The sequence below is a fragment of the Pithys albifrons genome, chromosome 4 (genome assembly GCF_047495875.1).
Source record: "Pithys albifrons albifrons isolate INPA30051 chromosome 4, PitAlb_v1, whole genome shotgun sequence".
NCBI classification, from domain to species: Eukaryota; Metazoa; Chordata; class Aves; order Passeriformes; family Thamnophilidae; genus Pithys; species Pithys albifrons.
The window spans coordinates 62,639,500-62,663,834 of record NC_092461.1 but is presented as its reverse complement, the minus strand read 5'-3'; the positions used below and the strand labels follow the sequence as shown (position 1 = coordinate 62,663,834).

The window sequence follows — 24,335 nt, the reverse complement described above, 5'->3', positions numbered from 1 at the left end:
AAAAGTACCTGACAGATGGCCAAGGGCTACTCCACAACTAACAAGGTCCCTATATAGCACATTAACAGCTCTGAAAGACAACACCATGATGAATGATTTCTAACAGATATCCCTTCAGTTACTACATTTGAATAAAAAAGCAGCTAAACACTTGATGGGCTGGCACAGAGAGCTGGCTTGTAATTTAGCCCAGAGCAACCTACAGAAAGCCCAGGTGTGCAAAACCCAGGAGCACAAACGCAAGTCCTCTAAAACTCAAGGGAGAATCAGATCAGAAATAACCCTGAAAAATAACTACTTAATCAGGTTTCATGAGAGATAAACCAAATTATGTGGCTTCTCACAGACCTACTAGAAAAGAACAGCTTAAGTAAAAAAATACGTTATACTGCTTTTATTTAGGCCGTATGTCATAGTTACTGTACTCACTATTTTGTCTGTAATCATTACCTTCTTTAACAATGGGGATTTTTCACAAGGTCCCATGATAAGTTACGTTAGAAACCTTACAGCTTTAATAAAGAAAAGATCGGAATCAAAGACACTAATTCACTTCAAAGGAGACAAGACTCAGAAATCTCATATATTACTTCCCATTAACTTATCTCAATAGAACCACATTTTAAAAAATGTGTCAGCAGAAGTAAGTGCTCAACTACTCTTGTATTTCAAATTGTTAAATTGCATAAATAAAAATAAACTTGACTATGCAGCATTTCCCCGCAAGGAGAAAATGTCACAGTATCAGAAAACAGATCTCAGTGGAATGGAAGTCTATGCTTCCTGAATTATCTGAAACTAGGCAGTCAGTGACTGGCAAGGGACAAACGTTTAACCCTCACAACCTTCATTTTAACTGGTAGAGACACCTTCTGAAAGAGAAAAGAGAATAAGATGCAGATGCTATTAATGCTACTAAATTTTTATGAGAGACCACCGCAATAAATCACCAGAGATCTGATAGCAGGGGATAGTCCTTAGAAATTTAAGAGAGGAAAAAACTGAGATAGTAAAAAATGAAAAAGGAATAAAAGAACCTGGAACACCCTTCAGAGAAAGCCAAACATTACAGATTTAATCAGCATGATGGCATAAGGAAACTCTGAACGACATTTTTCTTTCCTATGCTGCCTAGAATATGACTCGCCTGATGGGATCCTATGACAGCTGACTTCCTGACATTGCTTCAGTCGTATTTTCATCACTTCTACTGGCACCCCTGTGCAAAGCTGAAATCATCAAGATACTCATTCAACTGATGTTATACCTTGGAGATACATAAACTCTATTCAGCAATTTTACCTGAAATCTTTTGAACACACAAACTAGACTCTTTCTACTATTTTGCGTGCAAGGCTTGGTCTCAAAATCCTCCATCTCAAAATCCTCCCCACAGAAATGGTTGTAATAGGTGACTTATCACCACTTCTGCCATGGGGCTTGGTGGTGTCAGCATTGCCAGAGCATGCCAGGATTCCAGCTCTGGCACTGTGCATCCATCCCTCCCACTCTTTATAGGAAGGATGGTTAGACTTGTAATACATGAGCAAGAACAGGCATTTTTTTGCCCGACCTCTCTTGCACATGTGGCTACACCGACACTGCACATATATCCAAGCTAGCTTTAAACCAGAAATGGCCATCCATCTGCTGTGGCACAGAGCCTGGTACACGTGGTCTGAGAAGCAGAAAACTGATGTGACAGTGCTGCTTTGGCTATTTTACTTTTACTGGAGCTGTCTGAGTTAAAACTCACACAGGTATACCCGCATGATAAGGCAGTCATATCAGTGGCTGCGTTACAAAGGTTTATCCCACATTCATACAGCCCCACTGAGTTCAATTAACAAATACATTTATGGGCTTGTTCATGATTTCTGTCAAAAAGTATTGATCAGATGCTGATTAGCAGTTCTGACTTGTCCTTAAAAACAGATGAAACTTAATATTTTTGCAAAGAATGTATCGTATTTTGCTTTGATTTCAAGTCTTTTATCATAGAATAGTCAAAGCAAATTTTTGACACTGCAGCACCTTGACAGGACAAATCTTTTTAGTGAGATAAGCCAGTAGATACATGAGAGTACAGAATCATTAACCCCAAGGCCACACTCAGTACTCAAGTTTGCTCTTTTTTCACTGAAAATTCAGGTAGACAGTCCTGAGCAGCAATGCTCTTGGACTAAGTAAGATAATTAAAGCAGGACTAAATCTTCAAAGGTTTAAGAAGACTCCAAAGAGAGAATTTTTCACATCAAACCATCAGGAGAGATCACTGCAGAATAAATAGAAACAGACACAGACTGACTGTGATGGCACAGTGACAAACAGTAACTAACACAGGGCATGAGAACTGACATTGCACCTTACACTTATAAAGTAGAGATCTCTTCCTGGGATAATGAACTTCAGTCCTTTCTGGGCTTCAAAGAAAACTTTAAGGCAGATTTAATTACCTGAGAAAAGGCAGTTAAAGCCTCCTCAAGACCTGCTTCCTCAAAGAGACGTTTTCCAAGGAGGCCACATCTCAAAGCCTGCCTGAAGACATCAGTTAGCACATGGCTGTTACACCTCCATACTGGTGGAAACCTACTCTTTACTACAGTGATGGTTTACATCACCTGCTGCCTAAACACAAGCCATCACCCTGAGAAACAAAGACTGGAAAGGGCATGTTCTGACCCCACCCCATCTCCTTGTCCTGGTTACTGTTTCTCATCTGGGCAGCCAGAGCTCAGTGTTTCATGCTGCAGCAGAAAAGGCAGCAGTGTCCTTCATGGTCTCCTGCTCTCCCTGTGCTGAGCACTGTCAATCAGCGTCCACTGTGGTGAGAGACAGTCCAGGAGCAGCCAAAGTGGGGAAGTTTCCATGCAATGTTCCTGTGCAATTCTGTGGCAAACTTCTCCTCTCTGTCAGAGGCTAGCATGTAGTAATCAACAAAAACATCACCTTCCTTGGCCTTCTGCAACCTTAAAAAAATCCTCAAGGGATACAATTTTCCAATCTGTGTAAATTCCCTACCAGCAACTTAAGAGAGGAGTTTTGAAAAATGCTTGATTCTTACCAGTTTCCAATGAATCGGGGGTCACTCTGATCAATATAAACTGTTGTCCTGGGATCAACATAGAAACCAATAAGAAGTCCTCCTAGCAAGTATCCAGCTGCAGGTCCTAGTGCTCCCATTACGTACATGATGGCTGAGGAAACAAAAGGTCAATGTCGTACATCAACAAAATTAATGTTTCATGAGTTATTCACACATAAATCCCAAAAATAAACAATGCTGCTTAAAGCAGAAAATTTTGCACCCTAAAACCTTCAGGGCCCTTTTCTGTCACCAAGGCAGCAACTTCTGCATAAGTCACATATTGATAAGGAAATTACTGCTTTCTGTACGCTTTCAGTTAAATTATGGAATATATACTACTTTGGTATTCTGGATGGAAAGCATATTTGACTTGGATAAATTTTTTCATATTTGGTAACATGTCTTTTAAAGCAAATAAAAATTTAATATATAAATAGAAAAAATCTAACTAATGGAAGGCAAACAGAAAAGTATAAAAATTATATGAAATATCAAAGAGCAAAGGACAACATTCCAACTGAGTTACCATCATCTAATACTGTGTATTAAAATTTACTGAAATTAAGAAATCAATTATTCCTATTTCAGAAGTTGACAGAACATGGGCTCACAAAAGGGAAGTCCCATTTAACTAATGTGATATCCTTTTATGACAAGGTCACCCACCCAGTGGATGAAGGGAAGGTGACGGATGTGGTTTTTAGTAATGCTTTGATACTGTCCTCACAGCATCCTTCAGGACAACTGTGGGAAGAGTGGCTCCAGAGTGTGCTGGGTAAAGAACTGGCTGAAGGGCAAAGCTCAAAGGGTTGCAGTGAATGGGACAACTGGCTCATGACCAGTCACCAGTGGTGTTCCTCACGGCTCAATTTTAGGGACAATTCTGTTCAATATATTTATCAACAACCTACAGGCAGGAGTTGAATGCACTATTACTACATTTCCTGATGATACCAAACTGGGAGGTGCTGCTGACTCTCTTGAAGGCCAAGACACCTTGCAGAAGGATCCAGATAGACTGGAGCATTGGGCAGTGATTTTAAAATGAAATTTAACAAGTCAAAATACCAGATTCTGCACCTGGGACAGATTAATACCAGGCACAAGTATAAACTGGGGGCGGAGTGGCTGGAGAGCAGCCCTGCAGAAAGGGATCTGGAGGTGCTGGTCAGCAGCAGGCTCAATAGGAATTGACAGTGTGTCCTGGAAGCCAAGCAGGCAAACTCCTTCCTGGGGTCCATCAAACACAGCCTCATCAGCTGCTCAAAAGAGGTGATTATCCTGCTGTGTTCAGCATTGGTGCAGCCTCACCTGAAGCACTGAGTGCAGTTCTGGGCCTTACAGTTTAACAAGGATGTGAAGGTCCTTGAACATTTCCAGACAATGTCAGCAAAGTTGGTGAAAGGGCTAGAAGGAATGTCCTTATGAGAAATATCTAAAGAATTTGGCCTTCTCTAGTTTGGAGAAAGGAGGCTAAGGGGCAACTTCACTGCTCTCCACAGCTTCCTGAAGAGGGGAAGTGGAGAGGGAGGTGCTGATCTCTTCTCTCTAGTATCCAGTGACAGGACATGTGGGAATGGTTCAAAGTTGTACCAAGGGAGATTTAGACTGTAAGCAGGACTTCTTTATGGACAGGGTGGTGAAACACTTGTAAAGGCTTCCTATGGAGGTGGTTGATGCCCCAGGCCTGTCAGTGTTTAAGAGTTATTTGGACAATGCCCTTAATAAACAGTCTTTAACTAGTGAGCAGCCCCAGAGTGGTCAGGCAATTGGACTAGCTGATTGCTGTAGGTTCCTTCCAACTGGAATGCTCTATTATTCTGTTCTGTTCCAGTACATCACATTCCATTTCCCTAATCCATCTCTTTCCCTCCTTTATGCATTCTGCATCCCTTTTAAGATGTTTCTGCCCTGTTTCCCATACTGTCTTGCTGTAAACATGAAAGGCAAAGGAGCAGAAGGGATGGTCTCTGCTGTCCACCCACATACATTGTACCACTGAAATTCAAGCTGCAGCAGCACAGCAACACTTGCTCAGCTGCTGCAGATCCTCTCACAGCACATGAAAAAACAACTCTCTGTGTCCACATGGTTACTGTGGACCACTCACTCCCCAAGGCAGTAAGCAGACTCCATCCTTTTTGGTCACATCCTTAATCAGACATGCTGAATCCTAGACTTCAGCAGCAGAAGCAGCATAACTGGGTTGTTAAAGCCTGAGTTTCCACATTATCAATTACACTAAGTTGTATCTCATGGATAAAATAAGCAAAAAGAAATCACTAAATCTGCCTGATTAAATCAGAGTAACTTGCATATTTTCATCTTATGTTTTGAAATAAGAGAAGAAAAAGAGCATTCTCACAAGTAAAAAGGGGGTGCTGAGAGCTATACTGCAGAGAAAAAAAAATCACAGAAGCTACCACAGAAGGTAAAACTGTCTATAGTAAAAAATGCTTCCACACTTACCACTTTTAAGTTACTTTTAAACTATATTTTCATAAACACATTTTTGGATTTTATGAAACTCCAATTTTAAATAATTAGATTTTGCTGAAGTCTTTTTGGCATAATGGTTTTCAGAACTGTGTTCACTATTTAAATTTATTACAGCCATGTTCCCTCCTGGACTGATTGTAAACAATTCTCAGTATGCCTAAAATGCTCCATCAGACATTGAAATGCTGCTCCTTAGCAGCAAGTGGTTAGATAAATGCCACAGTAACTGTTAATTGCAAAATTCATATCACAAGGAGGGAAAATGAACCCAACCTTCACACTCCCACAGCCTCCATCCACTATAATAATTTTTTCTACAAATGTTTGCTTGGAAAATTGATTCAAACAGCTACAGCAAGCTCAGACCTCTAAGAACAGAGGAAACACAAAGGGAGTAAAAGAGTGACCTAATCTATTCATTTCAGTATTCAGAAAAAATACTTTATACTGCATTGATTCAACTTTAGTTCCACCACTGAAATCAGCAGAATGTAGCAACTTCTTAGGCTTCGAAGCACTACCCAAACAGCACATTTTGTACACCTGAAAACTTCAAGAGGGTTTTCTCTGTAAGCAGAAACAGCGTACAGTAAAGATAAAAGTAACAGTGTGCACTGTGCTCCTTTAGAGGAGGAAGTGGTGTCGACAATTTCAGGAATATTTTTTAATTATTGTATGCTGTTCAGGCTTCAAGATTTTTTTTAATATAACCTACAGACAAAATGCAACTTTCAGAATCTTTTCAAAAACACAGAGCCTCCATGTTCTGCGTCAACAGCAGGAGGAAATGTGAGCAGACAAGTTCCATAACTGCCTTTTAAGTTACATTGCAGCATCTTGCTCAGCACATAATAATGGTCACTATCAGAAATTAAACACCAAGTGCAAAATGCTGATCTTCTACATGGGACTAAAGATAGAGCATGGTAAGCATAAGATTTTAACATTTCAAAATTAGGTACTTGAAAAAATCTGCCACAACCTTCCAGACCTTGTTGTGGAAGTAAAGGAAGAGCTATCTTCATGCATCACCCTGGCAGGCTACTCCAGCATCCTGGATCCTTGAAATTCTAGTAGGAGCCTTCACAGCTATGTACAGTTTTGATGCCCAAATAGGCCACAGGATTACTGGATGATATGGAAGGAAAACTAAACTGGAAACAGATCCAGTTAGGGTATCATCAAAACCGTACCTGCTTCACAAATAAAGAGAACTGTTTAATAATTTTTTCCACTCAGAACACGAGGTCTCCATCTTCTGGATGAAAAAGGTTCTAAAACATGTAAATTATGTAGGAGCATGTTCCTTTCAGCCTCCTGCATGGGATTTCAGCTAGCTCCTTCTGGTCCTCCCTCTTCAGGCCATGATCAGAGATCTTGATCTATGGAGTTGCACTGACTCACCAGCTGAGACGTTTCAAAAGAATTAACAAACATTTTTATCAGGGAATGTGCTGGAGTGCAGTGATGCTGAGGCAGGACACAGAGTATCCAGATGATTTTTTTAAATTGCACCTAAGAAAATCCAGGATTTGCCTTTTATGACTGGGGATTAGATTTACAAGTTGCCTTCCAACTTGTTATGTCATAAAAAGCTATGCTGTAAGATACCAGTAACACATCCTTTCCCATGATTAAAATAGAGGTGATGTACATTCAAGGAGTTAAAGCTCTACTGCAAACAATAAATCATTTTCAACAAGTAAAATAAGGAAACTATTGTTAATATAGACATATGGGCTACAACATTAATCTGATTCTCTTCTAATTGGTTTACACTGAAATGAAAAGTTGTACCCCTCCGAGTTAGTGCATTAGCCATGCACATTCAATGCTGGCAAGTCATGGGGTCCAATCCCCTGGGAACATCGGTCTCTCTAGGAAGGCACATCTGTGAGTCACCCACTCCTAACTAACTTCATAGAATATTCTGGGTTGGAAGGGATCCACAAGAATCATGGAGTCCAGCTCTTGAGAGTGTGGCCCATATGAGGATCAAACCCATAATATTGGCATTATTAGCCATTATTAATTTATCTCAGGCTGACTTACAGCCATCTGAGAACTACTCATGACATTCAACAAAACCAGCTCAAACTGGATGTGGCAAAAGTTCTTCCCCAGAACTCTGTTGCAGCTTTCTGCTGCTGTGACGTAGGATCCTAAGTCTTCAAAGGAAAGCACAGGTTGGTTTACTAAAATTACATGGCCTTTAAACAAAACAATTTCAAATACCGAAGACTTTGCAGATTCTTTAAAGTTTCCCTTTTCTCTGAAGATCTCAGTATTGTGGGGAAGAGTTTACATCACCAAACATGCCTCTTCGTCTGGGTGTACCTTCTCAGTGATGAGGGACAGCCTTTATCAGCCTGTCCAAACCCAGTCTTTCAGATCATAGTTCTACCTCTGACACGGACCATAGATAAGTAAAAATACCCTTTTTCAGACACAGTTAAGTGTCCATTTTCCCCCATAACATCCACACATGACTATTTTAATTCTTTTGAAGTTTTGCACGTGAGGAGCTTCTTTGCCTCACTGACTATGTCCTCTGCATGGAAAACTATCTCAGACACAACACCAAACTACCAAGGCTGTCTAGTTTTAAAACAGTAGGTGGCTGTGGCTAGCCTGACTTAGCCACAAATTGTCATCACAGCTAAGAGTTGGATGGAAGAGAGAGAGTCAAAGAAACAGCAACCTAATTACACATGAAATTTACATACCAATGCAAAAATAAGATTAAACAATGCCATTCTTCTCCAATAAAAAGTTTATCCTGCGACGTTTCAATGAATACTGCCATTCTAACAACCTTTGAAAAAACTCTTGTATTGTCTATTGCTTTTATTCATAGGAGATTCTTCTTCAACAGGAGAAAGCTTTACGTACACATATTGCAGCGTAATCTTTATGACTACAATAAGATGGGCTGAATCCTCTATGGATCTGAAAATCTCTGTGTTCACATAACATGCATAAATTAACTTTGATGTCAAAGATTTTATTTTTGTTTTAATTTACCCACACTATACAAAATAATGAGACAGAGGTCATAAAAATACTTTGAATGTCCTTTTTCTCTTCTCGTCACACCAAATGACAAATTCAACAGGCTCTACATATGGGAATATATAACATATGTTGCATACGTTAACCCTCTGATTGTGCCTCTTTATATTAGCCATGCTAGTACCAATTAAAGTCACAAGTCACACAGTGTGCCCAGATGAACAGAAACTACACATTAGTGAGCTACAATAGGCTCTCTGGCTTCTGGGTTCTAAAAAAAGCCACTTTGTTTAAAAAGTAAAAACAAAGGCATATATTGCTCAGTCCCTCTCATCTCTGTGTGCACACACATGTCACCACACAGAGTTTATCAGTGGAGAAGGAGGAACGTTTCTGAAAGACCCCATTGTTTAAATCTTGGCAGCACATCACCACAGTATAACTGTTTATTTCATACATGTGTAAGGCAACCAGAATTTGACCTTAATTCTATTTTCGATGGAAGTTTAGAATTTGAAAAATCCTGCAAAAGCTCCAGTGTGCATTCTGAAGGTATATTATACACATATATACACGTATGTATATGCATGATTTTTCCTGTCAGAAAGAATAGTACAGCAATTCTAATAGACTTTTCAGGATGCAAAATGTATCCCCTATAGTCACAAAGTAGAGTGGGAAGTCCAGAAGCATAATTTACTTTATTGAAGAAATAACTCAGTGTCCTACCTGCTGAACACCATTCATTCTGAAAAAAAAAAAACAGCCCAAAGGAGAATAAACACAACAACAAGAAAATATTCACGTGAATTTGCAGGAAAAGCTGTGTGTTTACAGATTATCTGTTTACAACCTGAGGGGTGAACTCTTAACAGACACCCAAGTTGAACTTTATATAATCCTGCAGCTTTATGTGTCATGAAATTTAGAGGGCTTCATGTTAAAAAAAAGAGTCACAGGGTTACTGCCTGGGATTTTGCAAGTAAAAGAAGCACCATTATGCTATGGTAGCATAACATTCTCCCCAGTCCTACCAGCAGCACATTTCCTTAGGAAGCTGTGCTATGCTGTCACTGGAAAATAAGCAGCACTGTATTTTCCCTGGGGTACAGAGTAAGTTTTTCCTTCCCCACACTAAAAAGCTGATAGGCAGAGGTTTCAATGGGGAACATGTCTCAGCTCTCCCCTATTCCTTTTATGTCCCAGCACCATCATGGGGTAACAAGCAGCAAGCATAAAGCAGCTTTCAAAAAAACATTGCTCCCATTCATAAAGCCATATTTTCCTCATTCTATCTAAATTCACCCACACAGAAGCTATTCCAAAAAACATAGGATTTAACCACTCTTTTCAGCCTGAGGACATAAAACTGAATTGTGAGAAGTCAGGCAGACCTCTCAAAAGCTTTTAAGTCAGGAAACTGGTTCACTTCCTTCTTTTCTTCATGAACATACAACGAAGCCTATGTATACATGCTTTAGGATTTTTCTTTAATGTGGTTATTTGCTCAGGAAAAAACAATGCTTTGAGCATCACTGAAGTTCAGATAATAATGTCCAGTTCAAATCTTTAAATCACTTCCTTTCAAAATGTATTAGTGTTACCACGACTTTAATAGCCTCTCAGATCCAGTGTTCCACTCAAAACAATAAACAGAGCAACAAAACTACTTCAGTAGTCTCCCTGGATCTTTGTATAGAATCTATTTGTCACTATTGTCACAAGTAGATTCCACAGATCTGGAAAACAAATTTATAGACAAGCATGACTAAATTTTAAATGCTGCTATGCAAACAAAAAGGAATGGTCCAGCTTATTACTCCATTAAAAATGTTGGAAGTTAAATTAAATAAAAAATGTCCAATGACTTGTCAACACCAGATGAAAAGCATTAGATTTTTTCTTTTCTCTTACAGCTTTATAACTAAGCTATCATTTGGATCAAAACAGATACCATTCCCTGATTTAAACAGTTAAGCTGCTTCATGCTTTGTACTCTCCATTTGTGGTTATACTCTAAAACATTACAATCATTTCCACTGGATCCAATTCTAATATCATGATAAAAACTGAGGAAAATAAGACCAAAGAAAACAAGCTAAAATAAGTTATTTATCCCAAAGTATACCTCTTGTATACACTGTTACTGCAACGCTGCTCCAAGTCACTTGCTATGCCGTGGAGCCAGAGATTCTATACAAAGTTGTAAGAGTCTAAAAACTAATGATCCCAGCCTGGGGGTAAAAACTGGAATACTTTATTGAACATGCAACATGCAATTTAAGGGTCCTGCAGGCAGGACATGCTAGTAAGGAGGACGGATTATGGTAACATATGTTAAGTAGGGGGTTATGCAACTTAATATTTTCTATAACAGGAATTTACATGGGGGAAGAAAACAAAGGGTTTCAACATGGTCTGATAACATTCATCCTTAAGTCCATCTTTTTGTCCTGCAGCAGGAGACAGGCTGATCAACATGGCTGAACATCAATAGGCCTTGTCTGAACCTTAGTGATGGGATTTCTCTCAGCCTCTGTTGACCAAGGCTTACTGTTTAAGTTTGCCAGTTCTTTTTCTGCTGGTTGCAGAATTTCAAACCCTACACAAAGCAATTCAACTTACAACAAGAAATTCACAGACTCAGCACTTGCCTTTTGGTTACACTACCAACAGGTGTATGCATACAACCCAAACCGTGAAAACACTGAAAATAACAGGGGAAAGGCTTACCCTTACACGATGCTATGTCAGCCTTAGAGATACTTGGCTTAAGAAATTATTGCCCCAAGAAAAACTACTCTAGTATTTAAAATGTGAGTCTTTATTTCTTTATTCCTAAAACCTGAGAACTATGGAAGTAGAAACCCATGGGGCAACTGTTTTGTTTGGAACACACAAATATTGTTTGGGTTTTTTCTTCAAAATCTGTCTTTTCTCTATTTATATTCACCTATAAATAAACATATGCTGATAATATTACTAAGAAGGACCTGTGGTTAGTAAGTAAATCTGAAAAAGACCTATCTGCTGTAAGAGATTAATGAAAACAGCTGCAGTTTCTGAGTGCAATTTCCTATCAGTGTGGTCAACTGAATTTAGACACAATGCATGGAGAAATTCTCAGATCAGATAATTAAGCAAATCAGCTTTTCTCAGCTTTACCAGTTTTTAAACCAATTCTAATAAAAGAACATTCTGGTGATGGTATTCCAAAAGCACAACTATGCCTTTAAGCTTATGGAAAGTCCCCACTGATGTGAATTGTGTGTGTGACCAAAGATAAACATGTGTCTACTTGCATGATCAGAACCTAAACTGAAGACAAAGATGTTCAGATACTCTTTCCCTGGACTCAGAGGCATTGGTTCCCTAAATAGATTTTTTTTTTTAAAGAAGTGACAATAACTGCTTAAATGCATGAACAACAGAGCAATCCAAAACAACTTTCTTAAAGCTCCCAGATTTTTTTCCATACATAGGAAATTTTGATATAGGAAAGTGCTGTTATTGAAATTTAGGTCTCAAAGAGATGCACACTCTACGTGGGTTGAATGCAGTCAGAATGTCCAAAGATGCAACAAAAAGCAAAATTCTGCTCTGGCTGTTATTTTCTGGAAATCCGTCCTCAAAAAAGCTCCCCACCTTCAAGTTTTTCAAGTTTCTGTTGGTATCTGGCATTATAAATACAAGACAACATATCCCAAGAAGGTCACTAGATGGAAGTTCTCAAATCGTGACTTTTCAAGAGAGCATGTTTCTTAAAGATGTTTTCTTTTGTGAATATCTTTAACTAAGTGAACTAGACAGAGACATTGACCATTCACATTAACAGCTTGCTGATGCCTTCACCCCTTCTGAATTCTTGATTTGTCAGCATTCCCCACAGAACAAAGCAGGGAAACGTCATTAGTGTTCATTTCCATACAGAAAATTATCTGCAGGATATAACTATTTACCTAATTACTAAGCAAGCAACTACTCCAAATTATTTTAAAACCTTTAACATCCCAAATTCAAGAAGTAACTAGTTAGATAATGTCACTGTATTATTACCCATTCATTCAAACACTGAGAGCTAAACCCATAGTAGTGAATTTAACATTAACATTAGGACTATTCTTGAAGTCAGTGTGGCTACTCTCATGAGGCAGGCAGGATTTGGCACTTCTGTGCTATTACTCAGTGATGTTCCTAACACGAAGACATTGATGCTGTTGGCTGTTGTTTAAGGTACTGAAGCAGCCTCTTAACTCACAGTCATTCTTTCCGTTAAGTCATGTCAAATGGGAATATCTCATCTCTACCTTTTAATTGCTTGGCTTTGGGTTTTTTTAATGGTTTGGCAGTTGAGGCTACACATACACATTTAATTTGCACTAGGGATTATCCCCAGGCAGATCCTTACAGACTCAACTTTTCAAAACTAATTTTCATTTCTTTAGCACTACTTCTAACTAGAGTGAGGCTGGGTTGTTCCCTTGCATGTCATCCACTTTCTTTGGGCTATCACAACTTAAAAATATCAAGCTGTGAAAGCTGAAAATTGGCCTGCAAGCAGACCTCATCAGGTAGATCACAACAAAGAAAATGAAAAAAAAAAAGAGATCAAATTTTAAATCACAGTGATAAAGCCCATGTTCGTAGCTACAAAACCAGCAGAACCCAAACTAGAAGAGTATTTCCAAACATGTTCAGGTAGTCTAAGAGTGCAAACCAACAGGAATATATTGCTCAGGTCCTCTCATTTCTCTGAGCTGAGAATGCACCCACTCCTTGGGGAGAAATAGGGAAGAGCCTGGTGAGATTTATCCAGCACAGGACAAGATATTAAGAGCATGCCATCGTCCACCATGAGAAAAACCAAGAATAAGAACCAATTCTTCAGCAAAACCTATATACACTAAATACACTATGTCCGTGGATCTGAGCTTTACCAGTTATTGTGCACAAACCAGTTAATGGTACGCAAATAACTGTTTTTCAGAGGGTTTCACATGCATTCTTGCATACTTCCATCGTTATTCAAAACCAGATTCTTTGTGCCTAGGAAAGAAAATGTGAGAAAGCAGTGAAGATAAACCAAGTATCTACTGATATGAAAGGTTAGGAGCTGACAGTCAAACAATTTACATGTATATTCACTTTTTCTTTGTCCCACCACCAAGGCAACAGAACAAAAACATAAAGAGGGAAATTATTTCAATCATATTCTCTCAGAATTAATTTTCTTTCAAAAATTGGTTTCTACCTAGGAGGCACAGGTTAATTATTGAAAATGTTGGTGATCATTTTTCCCTTCACTACCTCTTGCCAACAGACTGCAAAGAAGGGCAAGCCAAACAGCATTTCTTCCTGTTTTCTTTGTAAATTGCACTTACATTTTCATCTTTCAAATGAAACAAGAGGAATTACAGTTCATTACTCATATCTGACTGAAAATCTGCCTGTAAGCAAAAGTACATCATTCCAGTAATTTGCAGATGACCCTGTAGTTTTATTAACATTTATTGTATTGCTAAAGAAATTATTTGAAAAAGCTGAAAGCTGAAATAGCTTCAACAAAATAATAGTTTAAATAATAACTGGCAAAGTGAAATGCAGAGCCATATAGTCATATTTGAAACATTGAAAATATTATTACACGTCGAAGAGTCTGAAAAGCATTTCCATTCATGTGTAACAGTTATAAACAGCAGAGGCTATTTATTTTAGGACACCACCACCATTTTATGAAAATCTCCAAAACTTCAAAATGTGGTCTTTATCCTCATAGGAACAATATTTTTGGGCACTTCCATGACATTGGAATTACGCTGACATGTTTGTGGAAAAAACCTTGAGGCTCAGTTCTGTGTAAGGGTCTCTCCTCTGTTTTACATAGAGGGATTATAAAATAGACATGAGAGGTCATTCAACTGCATGTTCTGCTTGGGGGACAAAAGAGTTTCTTATTGTAGCACCAAACTGAATCTCTTCACCAGTCAAGCACAATTTCCTTATCAACAACAGATGGGTGATGAAAACAACAGGCTTTCCCTGTCTTCTCCACCATTCCCACAACAAATAAAGCTTTTGGTTTTGACGCAACAGCAAAATGTTCTTAATGGCTCTATTCACAACTTCTGATAGAATTAGGGCAGGAAAAATAAACCCCCTAAAAGAAAATGGTGCTTACCCAGATCTTCGATAGCCTGGTCTTAGATCTTGGATTGATATCATGTAAATAAAAGGGAATCCAGGCCATCACAAGCCTGACCATAGACTACATGGCCTTACTTACTGGGTTTCTGTGGCAAGGTTTTGGTAGTGGAGGATCTACAGCTGCTAGAAGTTTTCCCCACGTCCTGCAGAGCCAATGCTAGATGGCTCGAAGACAGACTTGCCACTGCCCAAGGCCAAGCCCATCAATGACACTGGTAGTGCCTCTGGAGAAAAAATGACCAAAATTGTGCAACACCAGCAGCAGTCAGAAGAGAGAGGAGTGAGAATATGTGAGGGAAACAGCCCTGCAGACACCCCAGGTCAGTGGAGGGTGAGGAGCTACTTCTAGCGCCAGAGCAGATTCCCCTGCAGCGTGTAGTGAAGACCACAGTGAAGCAGGATGTCCCCCTCCAGCCCATTTCTCATTATCATACTCTAATTTGATTGGTAATAAATTTATTTAATTTCCCCATGTCAAGTCTGTTTTGTCCATGATGGTAATTGCTGAGTGATCTCTCCTTGTCCTTATCTCAACCCACAATTTTTCCATTATATTTTCTCTCCTCTGTCCAGTTGAGGAAGAGATTGATGGAGCCTCCTTGCTGGGCACCTGGCATCCATCCACAGTCAACCCAGCACACTGCAGCACCAGGAAAGCAGGAAGGGCTTCTGTGGGAGCACCAAATACCAGGACCACCGTGAGCTCCTATGCCCTTATATTCAGTGAACTAAAACACTCCTGGGACTTAATACCTTGAATTAAAGAGGAAATAACCCTGAGTTAGGGAAAGGGTTATCTTCCCCCATAAAGAGCTAATGTGTGCTCCACAGAGAAGAAAATTGTTCCCAAACAACCCTAACACTCTTGACATAATCCCATGAAATAGGACACAGAAGAACAGAACTGCTGCTGTACAACCCTGAAAAAGTCCTGCTGAAACCGATAAAAAGACATGAATTGTCAGAGGTACACAAAAAATTTAGAAAAAATGAAATTGAGAACTCCAAGATTCACAGGAAAAGGAGGGGAATACAGTTTTGTAAGAAACCAAATGGAAGGAAATTAATTTATACTTTTGCTTTGAACAGAAAACCACCACAGACATCATTTGTTAGTAACAAATTGATTCTATAAATAAATATGATTCTATACACACACATGCCTGGACATTTCCAGTCACCATCCTGAAAGAACTGAATGTAGGCCTCACAGGGAAAAGCAGATTTTGACATGCAAAGCCAATAAGAAAAAAAAATTATGAAAATATTTTGGCTTGACAATATTAAGTACTGTGTTTTACATGGTTTGCTTTGCTTTTGTTTGATCTTGTTTATATGGAGAAAAAAATTTTATTTTTTTTAATGTTAACACGTAGTCCTACATAAAGTCAAAATAATGCAATTTATGTTAAAAAATTCAACATGATTAAAAACAAATGATTTTTTCTACCAAAAAAAAAATCCTTGTCATCAAGATGTGAGTGTAATTTGGCAGAGCAAAATCATCACAATGTCTTTATCAGTGCTACTAAATGGCATAGTTTAAACACCAAGTGTTGCTTTAAAAAATCATTACTCTTACAAAATGGTCTCCTTAATGGTTAATATTTTAATTACATTTGTCTTTCTTTTTAAGGTATAAATGGTGACTGTGAGTTAAGGTTCCACTTGCAGCTCATTCCCTGTTCCAACAAGATACATCATTATGTTAATAAAATACAGAAGTATTACTAACTTGCAGTACTGGCATTTCCAAGAGAAAATTATTTATATTACAGGGATCCTTCCAAGATATTTCAAAACACCATATATGGTTGATTTACAAAACCTGAAAAATTTCAAATCAGCTACAGTTACTCTCATTAATTAGGTAATTCAATTATTCAGTTGACATGTTTTGGGGAAAATTGGCCAATATTCTTTCATTTGGTCCGCAATCTTTTAAAACAAAGATTGTTCCTTCTGGAATTTTCTCTCTTCTGTGAGCAGAATCAGACACGACCGCTTTATTCCTCAACTACTTAAATTTGCAGATTATTAAGCACATTCTTACTCTCCAATAGTAAAAGATATTTTCACAGACATGAAAAATGTGGTGTCTAGAGGCAATATAGAATAGACTTTCTGCCAAATTTAGACACACTTTCATAGCAGTAACTTTTTTTAACAGGACATTTAACTATATTATATTCCTAGGGATGTGGCAGACTGTGTGTAACTGTGAGTGCTTCATTTTAAGCTTTTATATAAATAGTTTTGCATAGGGATAACACTGTAATGAAATCTGATTCAACACAGATGTCAGAGTAAATGAACCCAACAGTTTTTTCTGGCCCAATAAAGCATGAAATTACACCACCAATTCTCTTTTCACATCTAACACAGTAGATCTTGCAGAAACAGCCTTTACCTTTGCCAAAGAAGGATGCCAAAAGACAAGAAGCTTCTTCACCTTTCCTTCCTGGCCATGCTGCATGGAGACATCTCCAAAGTCCTTACCCAGGTAAGGGAAGGACCAGAGCCAGCCCTGCATCCTTTACTCTTTTACTGGTGTATCAGTTGACCATTTAGCAGAGATAATCCCAACATGGGTGGTGGCCTCAGTATTGACTGGGGCACCTAAGGAACCTCTAGGCTGTGCTGAGCCCCCTTGGGCACCCCTCTCTGCTAGGCTGACTCTGAGAGTACCAAGGAGCTGGTACTGATGCCTGAATGCACAGAAACAGCTCAAGCAGGCTTAGAAAATCAGGTATTAAACACCAATAAAAACAAAACATATTTTATGACTTAGATTTTTCTCCCTTAAGCAACTCAATGATCTTTATTTAATAATATCTTTGTCCATTTGTGTCCCTTCTTATAGGGAACAAGATTTTGGTTATTTAAACTAGGAAGATTCAACTGGAAGATTACACTTATGTACACAATCTGCAAACTATCACAGCTTTCAATCACTTTACCACAAACAAAATATTTGTTGAAACTTTCAGCTTATGTTTGCAAAGAAAATTAAATTTGAACCCTAAATCCCACTGAAACTCACTGAAAGTCAGCTCCCTTGACTTCCTCAGGCTCCTCTGGAAATCTTAACCTCAGTTACTAAATTATTCTGACAGAAAGAGAGATTGAGAGGCAAGTCCTCAAGGAATGATACTGGAGTTGCTTGGAATAAACCATCAGTGCAAGTGTTACCAGTGGTCTCTGTTGCTGTCAGAGCTTTTCCAAGTCTAATGAAAATTGATCTGGCATCTTTCCACTCTACGGGAGTTTTCTACAATATGTGACAAAAGAGAGATGTCTTCACACACTGCTGGATCCTTAAATACATTTTCAGATTCATAGTGATAAATCTGGCAACAAAACAAGTAGAAGCATACAGCTCTTAGACAAAGAGTAAAAATGTCAATCACAAAAGAACTTAAACACCCAGTACTCCTTCAAAGAGCAAATATAAAACATGTAATACATTTCTATATTGCATGTTATACCTAACTGCAATTATAATCCATCGTAGTGATAATTTTAATAAACTATATTGTCATGAGATTAATGTATGACAGTATAGATTGAGTTTCAATACAGCATTCACAAACATTTATTAAACACATACATTTGAAGGTACAGTGCAAGTCTTTAGCAAAATGACTAAAGTTATGTATGTATGGCCAAACTTCGTGAACGAAGATTTGGGAAGGGCTCTCCCCACGTGGGTGTACCCCTCCAGCCTGCGCAGTGGAATTTTTTAGGTGAGGCACAGCGTGCGTAGAACTGACCCCACTGTTTAAGTCCCAAGGTCCGTCTGCCACGGCCGAGCGAGCTCGGACAGTGACAGTGAAGTCCTCAGGACTTGTCTACAGCACCCGGTACTAACCGGGGTTGACCCTGATGAGCATCCGAGATCTGACAGGATCGGATGGCAGGGAGGCATTGAACTGCCCGGTACGGTCTCCACTGAGACTCGAACTCACGACCTTGTGATCAGAGTCTGGAGTGCTCAGCATTACACCACGGGACCGCCCCTAGTATTAAAGTTATTACGTGAACGTTAAAAGAATCAGAAGTGAGAACATTAATAAGAAAGCCCTCAAATTTTCCATAGAATCATAGAATCATAGAATCATAGAATCGATTGGGTTGGAAAAGACCTCCAAGATCATCGAGTCCAACCCTTGGTCCAACTCTAGTTCATTTACTAGATCATGGCACCCAGCGCCATGTCCAATCTGCATTTAAAGATCTCTAGGGATGGTGAATCCACCACCTCTCCGGGCAGCCCATTCCAATGCCTGATTACTCTCTCTGCAAAGAATTTTTTTCTGATATCCAACTTAAATTTCCCCTGGCAGAGCTTAAGCCCGTGCCCCCTTGTTCTATTGCTGAGTGCCTGGGAGAAGACACCAGCCCCCACCTGGCTAGAACTTCCCTTCAGGTAGTTATAGACAGTGATGAGGTCACCTCTGAGCCTCCTCTTCTCCAGGCTAAACAACCCCAGCTCCCTCAGCCTCTCCCCATAGGACTTGTGCTCCAGTCCCTTCACCAGTCTTGTTGCTCTTCTCTGGACCCGCTCCAGCATCTCAATATCCTTTCTGAACTGAGGGGCCCAGAACTGAACACAGTACTCAAGGTGTGGCCTCACCAATGCAGAGTACAGGGGAAGGATCACTTCCCTGGTCCTGCTGGTCACGCTATTTTTGATACAGGACAGGATCCCATTGGCCTTCTTGGCCACCTGGGCACACTGTTGACTCATGTTGAGCTTCCTGTCAATTAGTACTCCAAGGTCCCTTTCTGCCTGGCTGCTCTCCAGCCACTCTGTGCCCAGCCTGTAGCGCTGCAGGGGGTTGTTGTGACCAAAGTGCAGGACCCGGCACTTGGCCTTGTTGAACTTCATCCCATTGGAATCAGCCCATCTCTCAAGTCTATCCAGATCCCTCTGCAGAGCCCTCCTGCCTTCCAGCAGGTCGACACTCCCTCCCAACTTGGTGTCATCAGCAAATTTGCTGATGATGGACTCAATCCCCACATCTAAATCATCAATAAAGATGTTAAACAGGACTGGACCCAATACAGACCCCTGGGGAACACCACTGGTGACTGGCCGCCAGCTGGATGCAGCTCCGTTCACCAGCACTCTCTGGGCCCGACCCTCCAGCCAGCTCTTAATCCAGGAGAGGGTACACTTGTCCAAGCCATGGGCTACCAGCTTTTTCAGGAGTATATTATGGGAGACAGTGTCAAAGGCCTTGCTGAAGTCCAGATAGACCACATCCACAGCCTTCCCCTCATCCACCAGGTGGGTCACCTGATCGTAGACAGAGATCAGGTTGGTCAGACAGGACCTGCCCCTCCTAAACCCATGCTGGCTGGGTCTAATCCCTTGTCCACCCTGAAGGTGCTGTGTGTTTGCACTCAGGATGAACTGCTCCATAACCCTGCCAGGCATGGAGGTCAGGCTGACAGGCCTGTAGTTGCCAGGGTCCTGCTTGCAGCCCTTTTTGTGGATTGGGGTGACATTTGCCAACCTCCAATCATCTGGGACCTCCCCAGAGAGCCAGGACTGTTGGAAGATGATGGAGAGTGGTTTGGCAAGCTCTTCTGCCAGCTCCTTCATCACCCTGGGATGGATCCCATCTGGTCCCATAGACTTGTTAGGATCCAGCTGGCTCAGTAAGTCGGTCACTATTTCCTCCGGGAATACAGGAGGGGTATTCAGCTCCCTCTCCCTGTCCACCAGCTCCAGAGGCCAGTTGTCTTGAGGGCCACCTGTCTTACTGGTGAAAACTGAGGCAAAGTAGGTGTTAAGTACCTCAGCCTTCTCCTCATCTTCCTTAACTATATTTCCCTCCAAGTCCAACAGAGAATGGAGGTTTTCCTTGCCCCTCTTTTTGTTATTAATGTATTTATAAAAGGACTTTTTGTTATCCCTAACTGAAATAGCCAAATTTACTTCAAATTCCACTTTTCTTTCCCTAATTTTTTTCCTGCATGACCTAGCTCTATCTGTAAATTCTTCATAAGTAGCCAGCCCTTTTTTCCATAGTCTGTAAACTTTCTTTTTATCCCTGATTTCTTGCAGAATCTCCCTATTTAACCAAGCTGGCTGTCTTCCCCTCCGGCTGGCCTTTCGGCACACTGGGACAGCCTGTTGCTGTGCATTCAAAATCTCCCTCTTAAAACATGTCCATCCCTCCTGGACCTCCTTACCTTTAAGGGTTGTTTCCCAGGGTATGCTCTGAATCAGTTCTTTGAATAGGCCAAAATCTGCTCTCCGAAAGTCCAAGGTAGAGGTTTTAATGGTGACTCTCCTTACATCCCTGAGGACTGAAAATTCTATTATTTCATGGTCACTATGCCCCAGGCGGCCTCCAACCACTACATCATCTACCAGCCCCTCTCTGTTTGTAAATAGTAGGTCTAGCAGGGCCTTCCCCCTGGTAGGCTCATTTACCAGTTGATGAAGGAAATTGTCCTCTATACACTCCAGGAACCTCCTTGACTGCCTCTTCTCTGCAGTATGAAGCTCCCAGCAGATATCTGGCAGGTTAAAGTCACCCACAAGAACAAGGGCTGGAGATTTTGAGACATCTCCCAGCTGCTTGTAGAATAATTCATCCCCTTCATCATCCTGGTTGGGTGGTCTGTAACAGACACCCACAAGGGTGTCAGCCTTGTTGGCCTTGCCCCTGATTCTGGCCCACAGGCACTCAACCTTGTCACTGCTGACCTCAACTTCAACAGAGTCAAGAGACTCTCTAACATATAAAGCCACCCCTCCCCCTCTCCTTCCCTGCCTGTCCTTTCTGAAGAGCCTGTAGCCCCCCATAGCAGCACTCCAGTCATGTGATTCATCCCACCACGTTTCTGTGACAGCAACTATGTCATAGTTTTCCTGCTGCACTATGGCTTCCAGCTCCTCTTGTTTGTTTCCCATACTGCGTGCATTGGTGTACATCACTGGTTAAGTCACACGTCATTCTAATAACTCCATAAATAAAAACTATTTATAACAAAAAAATTGCCTTAAGAACAAAAATATCTCTATCACATTACCTTGAACATTATATAAATTATGGTTTATATTTATAAATTACACAAGTTCTTCAGCAGCTTTTATGAAGTGTATCATGGTAACAGTCATACAGAGAATACGGGACTCAAACATCACACAATATACTCAGCTTTGAGATATCTTACGGTAATTTCCTCCTCCATCACGCAGCTCACCTGCTGCATCATCAAGGTCACCATATGGTGTACTGGAGGAACACGTCCTTGCCTAGAGACCAATTCTAACCCCCAAAACTGCATAAACCCTTGTCAGACATGTCATGGCTGCTCTATTTGTGCTCCCAAACAGCATAGCTCCTTCTACTTTGCTCATCACTTTGTAAGCGCTTTTTGAAGATTTTCTGAGCCAGAGAAGTACTTACAGAACCAAGACTCTTGCTGGTTCAAGTGCATTTAAATCACCATCTGCTAACTCATGTAATAAACCACTCAGGCAAATGTTTCTTTTGGAACAGACAAATGATAGTAACACAGCATTATGCTTTTCAAATACTAAAACTGTTGGGAAAAGACTGGCAACTGAAAGATGAAAACACTACAGTGACAACACCAGCAGAGATGGGGCAGCTGAATCAGACACTTGTTTGGAGCTAACAAAGCTGTGTAACCAAACCAAAATGTTACTTCTCGGTTTCCTATGTGTGAAACCGCGTAGATAACTCTAACAGCATGTATCACTTTTTCCGGTGGTGGAATAATTCAAAGGTACCACCCTAGGCTTTCCTCTTCAGGATATTTAGCACACAGCTGATGGACTTCGCGTTCCCTAGACATTTTTGTGCATAGACCCCATCATTTCTGTTGCACCTTTACAAGTGTCCAGAAAGAAAATCTTTAACGTCATCGTTTTTGTTTCCTACAACATAATCACAGAAAATACCTAATATTTCAATTCTGTAACTTGCTGAGACCATGCACTAAAAAATTATTTGCACAGTTTTAAAAGAAAACAGAAAGTAAAAAACTTAGATCATGCCATGTTCTCCTTTACACTGATGTGATACAGAAGAAAAAAAACCCAACAGAAGTCAATGAAATATCTTCAGACTCTCACGGGAGGAAGCAAACTTAGAAAACAGCCTTCTCTCCTTATTGCCCTGTTTCAGGAATACCCTGAAAGCTCTTAGGTGGAAAACAGGAGCACTGACTTGTGGAACTATTTAGCACCTAGCTATTCAGTAAGGTCACCCGATTCATGTTTTATGTGCTATCTTCACTGTTGCTGCTTTATTCCACTCAAAAGAAAAAACAGAAGGCTTTCACTTCTGTGAAGATTCCGTTCTGTTTAGCTATTACCATTGACCAGTTTGTTTAATTTCCCTTCCAAAGTCCTCCACCAGTATGGCACCATGCACTCCTGCTGGTCACCCACACAACAGTTCTCCTGTGCCACAGGCCAAGGATATCATCACTCAATGCAACCTCAGATATCTGTGGCCAGAAAAGAGGTAAAGGAAGGCCAAACAATCAAGTTTTAATCCTAAAGAACAGAGCTATTCTGCCTCCCACATTTGTAATAAATAAAATAAAACTAAGCTAAAAGCATATGCATAAATGTTTCACAGCTATCCCTGTGACACTGGAGATACTGACCTCTGCAGAGACCCATCAACTTTATTTATGAGGGGAAAGAGAAAAGCCAGGCTCGAAAACAAGCCCTTTTCTGCTGATGGGGTTCAAAAGAGGTTCCCTTTAGCACTGGTGTGTGGTGGTGTCCTGCCTTGTGCCTTCATACAGCTTTTTCAGCTAACATTTCTGGAGGATCACTTACTTCCACTTACTGCCATTTCTAGAATATATAATGCATTGCTCTGTCTTCCTATTTTATTGATTTTTAAACAGAAATCTCAGACCTTTCCTTGTAAGAATAATGTATTTGGAATCAAAAGAAATACCTTACTGGGCTGTAATATCCATCTCCCTATGTGCTACCCAGTGAAAGGACAGCACTTAATCTTAAAGGTTATTCTACGCTACTTTTTTTTTCCCCATGTCAGATCATCATTGCAGTATCTGAAAGAAGACTGCAAACACTTCATCATGAATTTAATTTCTCCTGGCTTTCAGAAAATGAAATGTTTGAGGTAAGGGAGAAGAAGGTGAGTCTGGCAGCACCCTGGGGAAATGTCTGCCTGTCTGTTCAGAGAGAAAGTCCTACTGCAAAGGAAAGAAAAGGAGCATGTCTATTAACAGGGGTGACCAATCCCTATTATCTTTTTTCATTTATCATTTTATAATTTATTTTCAATATCCAGTACTGCACAAAAACAAATGGCTTTTGTCTTTGACTTCTATTCCACATAAGCACATTTATGAATAATGTACTACTATCCATTACAACATTACCTTGAAAATTTGCATTTACAATGTGCAAGAAGCTTATCAACGGATAATATAATTGTTAGCTACAGTGTGGGAGCTTCAAATGTTTCGCAATTATAGAAGGAAAAAGCATTTTGAGAAA

The 24,335-nt window shown here is 40.1% G+C and overlaps 1 protein-coding gene across 2 annotated transcripts in view; it reads right to left on the bottom strand.

Moving 5' to 3' along the window:
• Positions 1-24,335, bottom strand: part of SLCO5A1 (solute carrier organic anion transporter family member 5A1) — a 79,260-nt gene that overhangs the window by 39,729 nt on the left and 15,196 nt on the right. For both annotated transcript variants that reach the window (XM_071554376.1, XM_071554377.1), the window contains exon 2: positions 3,065-3,197. In XM_071554376.1, coding sequence (XP_071410477.1) covers positions 3,065-3,197 — 133 coding nt within the window. The remainder of the gene's footprint in view (positions 1-3,064; positions 3,198-24,335) is intronic.